The sequence below is a fragment of the Pelmatolapia mariae genome, linkage group LG20 (genome assembly GCF_036321145.2).
Source record: "Pelmatolapia mariae isolate MD_Pm_ZW linkage group LG20, Pm_UMD_F_2, whole genome shotgun sequence".
NCBI lineage: Eukaryota > Metazoa > Chordata > Actinopteri > Cichliformes > Cichlidae > Pelmatolapia > Pelmatolapia mariae.
In genome coordinates this window covers 4,692,162-4,701,732 of record NC_086244.1, presented here as the reverse complement: position 1 = coordinate 4,701,732, position 9,571 = coordinate 4,692,162, and the positions used below count along the sequence as shown (strand labels likewise).

At 46.2% G+C, this 9,571-nt stretch overlaps 1 protein-coding gene across 2 annotated transcripts in view; it reads left to right on the top strand.

Annotated features, from left to right (window-relative positions):
• The first annotated feature begins 7,902 nt into the window (after positions 1 to 7,902).
• The window catches only part of otud5a (OTU deubiquitinase 5a), a 39,360-nt gene continuing 37,691 nt past the window's right edge, over positions 7,903 to 9,571 (top strand). For both annotated transcript variants that reach the window (XM_063464680.1, XM_063464679.1), the window contains exon 1: positions 7,903 to 8,733. In XM_063464680.1, the coding sequence (XP_063320750.1) occupies positions 8,146 to 8,733 (588 nt within the window). In that variant the 5' untranslated portion in view covers positions 7,903 to 8,145. The remainder of the gene's footprint in view (positions 8,734 to 9,571) is intronic.

The following is a 9,571-nucleotide window of genomic DNA, read 5'->3' as shown; positions in this document are numbered from 1 at the left end:
CATTAAAGTCTGTATTTCAGATGGTAGCTTAATCACATAATAATCTTTCATTGCAGGTTTAACTATATTCATGTTATCCATATTGCTTATTAGAGAGTTGTTAATTGTGGGATTGAAGTTGCGGGGAAATGAGAAAGTTAAGGTAAAGTTAAGATGATTCCATATCTGCTTACAATACAACACATCACATATAATAAAATCACAGCATAGAGCATAGAGATCTGTGGGCCCAGTAATCTGCTGCGGTGTGGAGTCTGCCCAGCAACAGATGACTCGGAGGAGGGTCACGGAGGATAAGACACACATGGTGGGGCCTGTACATACACACACCGCATCTTAACTTGTTTTGCTCAAAACTGCTACGTGACTTGTCCAGCGTACGTGACTGTTTAGCAATAACAGGGAACATCTGGCGTGGGAGTGAGGGATCTCTAGGTTTCAATGTACTGGAATGTTCTTGGATTACGGGAATTGATACTTAGATTTCCAGTAACTCCAAGTGCTTTGACGCATAATGTTCGTCATCAACTGTTATATATATGACTGTCCATCTGTTGTTTTGGGGAGATCGGCTCTGGAAGTGTGATGATGCTCATCTTCCCCACATATATATGTGTTTAATAAAATCACTATTTTGACATCTACTGGGACTTTGCAGTCGTTTGTCTCTTCCTCAAAATACGAACCATGACAATAGCCTGGTGGTGTGGATCAGTGAATCGATGTCTCGTTCACTCTTGGCATACAGCTTGACGTCATCCATGTACAGGAGGTGGCTGACAACTGCTCCGTTCCGTAGTCGGTATCCGTAGCCAGTCTTGTTAATGATCTCACTGAGGGGGTTCAGGCCTATGCAGAACAGCAGTGGGGACAGAGCATCTCCTTGGTAGATCCCGCACTTGATGGTGACTTGTGCTATGGGCTTGGAGTTGGCCTCTAGTGTTGTACGCCACATCCCCATTGAGTTCCTGATGAAGGCTCGTAGGGTCCTGTTGATCTTGTACAATTCTAGGCATTCCAGTATCCAGCTGTGGGGCATTGAGTCATAGGCCTGCTTGTAATCAATCCAGGCAGAGCACAGGTTGGTCAGTCTGGTCTGCAGACCTTGCAGTCTCGGCTGACTGTTCTGTCTACCAGTAGCTGGTGTTTTGCGTCTCTGGTATTCTTGCCAATCCCTTTCTGTGCCCCACTCATGTATTGACCCATGTGCCTGTTCATCTTAGCCGATATGATGCCTGACAGGATCTTCCATGTAGTACTGAGGCAGGTTATTGGTCGGTAGTTGGATGGGACCGGTCCCTTCTTGGGGTCCTTGGGGATCAGGACCGTCCGACCTTCGGTTAGCCATTCCGGGTGTCTCTCATTAACTAGCATCTGGTTCATTTGTGCTGCCAGACGCTCGTGGAGTGCAGTCAGCTTTTTCAGCCAGTAGGCGTGAACCATATCGGGCCCTGGTGCTGTCCAACTCTTCATACTGGAGACCCTTTCTTGGATATCTGCCACTGTGATGGTTACTGGACCCTGTTCAGGGAGGTCGCTATGGTCTGCCCTCAGATCCACTAGCCACTGAGCATTGCCGTTATGGGTTGCGTCCTTCTCCCATATGCTCTTCCAGTATTGCTCCGTCTCCAGCCTTGGTGGTGCTGTTGTCTTATTGTTCCCTTGCCACTGAGAGTACACCTTTGCTGGTTCTGTTGAGAACAGCTGGTTTATTCTCCTGCCTTCTATCTCTCTGGTGTACCTCCTCAAGCGGCTGGCCAAGGCTGTGAGTCTTTGCTTGGCAGTTTCCAAGGCCTCAGGTATGGACAGCTTGCTGTATTTCTTATGCACCTTCTTTGTCGCGCCTTTCTGCAACTCCGTTAGTTGGCTAACCTCCCTCCGTGCTACTTTGATCTTGCCCTCTAGCCTCCTTCTCCATGGAGGGTACTGCCCCTTGTGGCTGTTCAGCTTGCAGCCAAGCATCTCACTGATCACTGCTGCCGTAGTGTAGATCAGCTTGTTAGTCTGGGTAAGTGTGGCTGTAGGTATCATCCGTAGTGCTGCATTAACATCATCTAGCAGACCTTCTGAGGGTACTTCACGTAATCTTGGTAACCGGCTACGGGTGATCCAGGTTTCAAGCTTGGCCATGATCCTATCTTTCAGGTCAGTTCCTCTCGCACTCAACGATCCTTCTCCTATCGCACTTGGGGCTTTGTACCCAATCTCGGCTGGGGGTGATAATATCTCCCCCCTGACCTGGGGTCCTGACTCCTCCTTGCCGTAGCATTTATGTTGTACCTCGTCAATCTCTAGCTGTGAGAGCAGTCCCTTCTTTCGAATGTTGGAACACTGAGCTACTAGTTGTTTCGCCGTCATTGTGGATGTTGGGTATCGAAGAATCCATAGGTCCCTCATCCTATTCATGTAACCCCTTCCGCCAGGGTTACTTGCGTAGTAGCATTCCAACAACGCCCTGTTTTCGTCTCTTGCCCACTGATGCCTTCTTGTTCCAGTAGCCCACTTCTTGTCAGGGTGCCCTGGTTCCTCAACACCTGACGCGGACCTTGTTGATCCGGGCGACGTCCGAGCCGGCATGCCTTCATATTTATCTGTCTCGCTCATGTCTGCGGTAGGCTCGCTTAGCATAGGGGGTCTATATATATATATGTATGTATATATATATATATATATATATATATAGATATATATAGATATACATATATATGTTCCAGAATGGAACAAAAATGTCCTCACACACTGTCCATACTAAAACTTTTTGTACATTTTCAGCACCAGGCCCCGACATGGTTCACGCCTACTGGCTGAAGAAGCTGACTGCACTCCACGACCGTCTGGTAGCGCAAATGAACCAGCTGCTAGTTGACAAGAGACACCCAGAATGGCTAACCGAAGGCCGGACAGTCCTGATCCTCAAGGACCCTCAGAAGGGACCGGTCTCCTCCAACTACCGACCAATAACCTGCCTCAGCACCACGTGGAAGCTCCTGTCAGGCATCATAGCAGCTAAGATGAACAGGCACATGGGTCAATACATGAGTGGGGCACAGAAAGGGATTGGCAAGAATACCCGAGGCGCAAAACACCAGCTACTGGTAGACCGCACAATCAGCCGAGACTGCAAGACCAGACTAACCAACCTGTGCTCTGCCTGGATTGATTACAAGAAGGCCTATGACTCAGTGACCCACACCTGGATCCTGGAATGCCTAGAATTGTACAAGATCAACAGGACCCTAAGAGCCTTCATCAGGAACTCAATGGGGATGTGGCGTACAACACTAGAGGCCAACCTCAAGCCCATAGCACAAGTCACCATCAAGTGTGGGATCTACCAAGGAGATGCTCTGTCTCCACTGCTGTCCTGCATAGGCCTGAACCCCCTCAGTGAGATCATTGACAAGACTGGCTACGGATACCGACTACGGAATGGAGCAGTTGTCAGCCACCTCCTGTACATGGATGACATCAAGCTGTATGCCAAGAGTGAACGAGACATCGATTCACTGATCCACACCACCAGGATATACAGCAATGACATTGGAATGTCATTCGGGCTGGAGGAATGTAGTCGGATGGTAACAAAGAGAGGGAAGGTAGTCAGAACTGAGGGGATCGACCTACCAGAAGGCAACATTGCAGACATAGAGGACAGCTACAAGTACCTGGGGATCCCACGGGCAAATGGGAACCATGAAGAGGCCGCTAGGAAAGCTGCAACCACCAAGTACCTGCAGAGGGTCAGGCAAGTCCTGAGGAGTCAGCTGAATGGTAAGAACAAGATCCGGGCTATCAACACCTACGCCCTGCCCGTGATCAGGTACCCTGCTGGGGTAATAGGCTGGCCAAAGGAGGAGATAGAAGCCACTGACATCAAGACAAGAAAGCTCCTAACCATGCATGGAGGGTTTCACCCCAAGTCCAGCACCCTGAGGCTGTATGCTAAGTGGAAAGAAGGACAGGCCCCTGCACGGTATGTACCACCGGCAGATAGAGGAGGTGGCTGTGAAGCAAGATCAATCAACTGCAGACCAGACAACAAACGACGGAGGCTCCAGAAAAGTGCAATCAAACGATGAGTTTATTAACACAGGAGAAGAAGTATCAGCATATGTCTCCCTCTGACAAAAATACACTGGATGGGGGTTATATAGCATAGAGGATCACGCCCTCACGTACACGTCAATTACAGGTCAAAAATACATTGTTGACAGACAAGGGTACATCTTGTACATTTTTAATAGCTATAAACAGACATATAACTTCTCTTTTCTATAACACTTGCCTTTTAAGGTAATAAACTTCAAGCCTCAGGGTCTCTAATGGCTAATTATTGACCCTCGTCACCAATCACTAAGCAGACAGAATTGGCGCAGGTCTCAAAAAGAACCAGAAGACACTTGGGCCTTCGCTCAGGCCTGCTACTAGATTTATGTGTATTGTAAGCATGCATGCAATTAACCTGCTATGTTCTCATCTTCCCTCAACATGTATCACCTGGACATCGCGCCAGTGAAGCTTAAGACCCTCTTGGATGGAACATCAACTCCAAAAAAGCACAGATATGCAATGTGTATAAACTGAACTAAACCTGTGAATAGAAAGGCCAATGTGGTGACAAACATCTTCAATACAATATGAACCCTGTAAGAAATATTACTGATAAAATAATGCTGTAAAACATGTTATTAATGCAGTTATCATAAGGCAGGTTATATGGCAGCAATAAAAGAATTTCTGAATCCTAACAGCTGATATCCAAAAATCCTACCAGTGGCTGGACAAAGCTGGACTGAAAGACAGCACAGAGGCACTAATCATGGCAGCACAGGAACAAGCTCTGAGCACAAGATCCATAGAGGCTGGGGCCTATCACACCAGGCAAGACCCCAGGTGCAGGCTGTGTAAAGATGCCCCTGAGACAATCCAGCACATAACAGCAGGGTGCAAGATGCTAGCAGGCAGGGCATACATGGAACGCCATAACCAAGTGGCCAGCATAGTGTACAGAAACATCTGTGCCGAGTATAACCTGGAAGACCCGAGGTCAAAATGGGAGACGCCCCCAAGGGTGGTGGAGAATGACCGAGCTAAGATCCTGTGGGACTTCCAGATACAGACGGACAAAATGGTGGTGGCTAACCAACCGGACATAGTGGTGGTAGACAAACAGAAGAAGACGACTGTAGTGCTCGATGTAGCGGTTCCGAATGACAGCAACATCAGAAAGAAAGAACACGAGAAGCTGGAGAAATACCAAGGGCTCAGAGAAGAGCTCGAGAGGATGTGGAGGGTGAAGGTAACGGTGGTCCCCGTGGTAATCGGAGCACTCGGTGGTGACTCTCAAGCTAGGCGAGTGGCTCCAGCAGATCCCGGGAACAACATCGGAGATCTCTGTCCAGAAGAGCGCAGTCCTGGGAACAGCTAAGATACTGCGCAGGACCCTCAAGCTCCCAGGCCTCTGATAGAGGACCCGAGCTTGAAGGATTGACCGCCCGCAGGGGCGAGCGGGGAATTTATATATATATATAAAAAAAAAACACCCATCTCGCCCCTGCGGGCGGTTTATCCTTCAAGCTTGGGTCCTCTTCCAGAGGCCTGGGAGCTTGAGGGTCCTGCGCAGTATCTTAGCTGTTCCCAGGACTGCGCTCTTCTGGACAGAGATCTCCGATATATATATATGTATATATGTATATATGCATATATATATATATATATATATGTATATATATATATATGTGTGTGTGTGGGTGTGTGTGTGTGTAGCGCAGGATAAATCCACTCAGTATCCACTAAAATAACCTGTGAGTTTTCACTCCTGACGTTTCTTTTGTTGCGTGAAAAATAGTTTTGTTATTGCATATGTCTGTTTGGCTGCTTCCTGTCACTCTCAGCTCTTTGAGATAATCTCATCCTGAACTTGTTCTTAACTGGGTCACAGTCACAGCGGCAGCGCTGTTTCTCCTGACTGTAATAGCCACGTCGGCCACACGGTGGCGCCATCAGGGCTGCACATAAAGCTCTTTTTTTAATAAACAAAACAAAGCGATCAGGAGTAACTTCTGGTTCGTTGGTTTGTGAAGCTTCTCCCTCAGGATGCTGAGCTGAACGCAGCGGTCTATTTGTTCTCCATCACTGACTGCTTCCTCTCCTCTGGTTGCTAGGCAACACCTACATGACCTGTTGTCAAACATCATTGTTCGGCTGTTTTCTTGCTTTTGTCTCAACCAGCAGTTGTTGCCGTGAATTATGTCGGTGTGTAAAGACAGATGGCCAGACTTTTATATAGAGATCTCTCTCTCTCTCTTTCTCTCTTTCTCTCTCTCTCTCTATCTATCTATCTATCTATCTATCTATCTATCTATATATATATATATATATATATATATATATATATATATATATATATATATATATATATATATATATATATATATATATATATATATATATATATATACACACACACTATTTTTCTTCATTGGTTTAATTGTGGAGAATTAACACTACTTCCTGTATTTTTTAGTCAGTCTGTTTTACTGCCTGACAGGAAGAAATCTGTGTTCTACTATTTTCAATAGGGTTAAGTTACGACAGCCAATGACGGCCTTTGAAAACAAAAATGCAGTAAAAGAAACAATCTAGGCAAGCAACTCAGAAGGGTCGAAATTAAAGATTAAACTCATAAAATAAAAATGAGATAAGCTGTTTATTGGGTCAAGAACCAACTCACTTTACCTTTTCTCATAAATGTACCAGTTTTCAACAGTTTTCTTTCCTAAAGCTTAACTTCGTGCTCACATTCAAATTACATATGTCTTATCTAAACCTGGTAAAAGCCACATCAGTTCATATCTCATTTAATTCTGTTCTCTGAGGGAAAATATGCCTTTTTAAAGTACAAGGTATATGTATTAGTAAATATCTCTGCAACAGAATGGTGACCTCTACAGATGTACCCCACCTATCCCCCCACAACACTGGGATGGGCTCAGTGGATAAATGGTTAGATGAATAGGGTTTTCCTTGGTTCAGATATCAAATGGAAACATTTTAAGTCAGCGCCTGCCAGGCAGCTCATTGGGTTATCTCTGTGGAGTTTTAGATTATGATGTTGTGCAATGTGAACTTGTGTTCCTATTTGTCTGAAGAAACTTCATATTTCTGCAATTGCATTTAGAGTAAAAATCAGGCATCCATATAGAGAGGAAAGTTCAGAGAGAAAGTTCCTAATAATAAACTGCAGATCTGCAGGGCCCATCTTCTGTGTGAGAGCTTTTGTAGCTCAGTCAGTCTCCAGTTAGCAAACTGACCTGAAATATTTGGTCGTGAATCCCATCCTAACCCTTTCAAAATTACACCTACACAGTTTTGTTTTGAGAAAAGTTCTCATATCACACAGCAAGAAAATGTCACATTTAGATGTGGAGAGTTCAGATTAAAGAGACACTGAGAAAAAAGGCAACTTATAACTGCAGGATGTTTTTTCTGCATTTACATTCAAAATATATGAATAATACATACTAAATAATAACACTGATTACATACTTTTTGCATAATTAACTGAAATGAATAAATTGTATTACAATAAATTGCAAAAAGTAATATGTAAAAGCAATTCTATATTTAATTAAATTTATTTTTTTAATTAAGCTCATTATTTTGTGTGTGTATTTGTTTGTCATGTCAAATGTATTATTAATAATAACTGTATATTTCTGCTATTATTAGTAGTAGTTGTAGTAGTAGTAGTATACAAACAAAAGATTTTTTTTCTAATAAATAAAATATTTATTATAAAGCTTGGATTTTAAAATAAACACGGAATAAAAACAAAGGTCTGGTTGACGTCCTGCCGTAAACGTGCCGTGGCAGCCGTCCCGGACGTGACGTCATGTTGTGTTGATGTTGTGACCGGACGCGCTGTGGACGGAAGAGGGAGACGCGTTTTGTTTTTATTCAACTAAACCGTTGAAAAGGAGCCGAGGCGTCGCTTCTGTGTCCATTTCGGGTCGATAAGAGCCTTAGCTCGGTGATTGGTGCCAAACGGCCGGGCCGGAGGGCGAGTAGACCGTCTTATTTGATCTAGAAAGGGAGGACTCGTCACCCTCTGACCCCCTCCCTGCTTCCTCCACACTCTCCACCATGACTATTCTCCCGAAGAAGAAGCCTAGCTCCGGGGTCGGCGTCTCGGACCACGCAGATGACAGCGATCGTCGGACCGGCTCCGACCCTCACCAACACCCTCACCCGCACTCAGGGCGAACTGGAACCCGACCGAGGGCTTCCCCTCCGCCTTGGTCCTACCAGCCCGCTCCACCCTCCGCCAGGGACGACAGGCGGAGCATTGAGGCGAGCTCCCGGCCGCAGCAGGCCTCTCCGCCGCCCGTCGGCTCCGTGTCCCCTGTGGGGCCGGGCGATGGTCGGGACAACAGCGGCGGAATGGTTGCCGGGTCCCGCGGAGAGCTCGTCGTGTCGTCCGGCGTCGTCGGATGCGGCGGAGGCATCGGCAGCTGCTGCTCCGGGCCCGGGCTGAGCAAGAGGCGGAGGCAGGCAGGCACCTGCTCCGGTGGGGTGGTGGGGGCGCTGGCCGGCGGAGGCCAGCCCGGGGTGACCGGACCGGGAGGTGTAGGGTCCAGCCAGGACACGGAGGAAGGAGCCGGAAACAACAGCGAGGACGAGTACGAGAACGCCGCCCGGCTTCAGTCCATGGACCCGGCTACTGTGGAGCAGGTAGGACGCTAACGCTAGCTAACATTAGCAACAAGGCTAACGGAGCTGCTAGTGCTCCTGCACAGGTGATTTCCGGCACTTTTACCAGAACTCAGGTACTTAAAGACCGAAAACAAAACGTATAAAATCAGCACAGGCCACTAGGAAGCAGAAAATAAGGATTTAAGTTAACTTTAAGAGGGAAGAAATTGCTGTTATTGTTCAGTTTTACGCTTAAGCCCAATGAGTCGTTTCCCTCAGAGGCAGGCTGTGGGGACAATTGGTGGTGGTGGTGGTGGTGGTGGGGGGGGGGGGCGTTCATTAAGTAACCTGCTAATCATGTCTGCTCACCTGAGGTCTTAAGAGAAACCCGTTTGGGGCAACCATAGCAACAGCACTGACGTTTGATCACCTGGCAGTTAAACATTTACCCCAAAACTAACCACAAACACACTCTAGGCACACATTTAAACACTGTTAAAGAGAGCTGCATTTGTCTCCACGGCCCATCCAGGTGAGGCTAAAATAAACAGCCAGATGTTCCCAGATTGGAAGGATAATAACTGCTACATACATGTTTTAGAATCGTAATATTACGCATATGAAAAATAAACTAAGAATTAAAATATTTTCATGCCACTATTTCCAGGACGCATCTTTGTCAGCTCTCTGTTGAATATAATAACACCAAACGCTTATTTTACCTATTGATTAATTTCAATAAAAAAATTTTCTTTGTTCAAAAGTCGCCTATGTTCAGGGTTTGTTTTTTTTTCTTGGAGAATGTGATGAGGCACAAAGGCAAAGCATTTGTTCCAATGAGGTTTTGCAGGAACTCCTTACCGAGATACTTGACTGC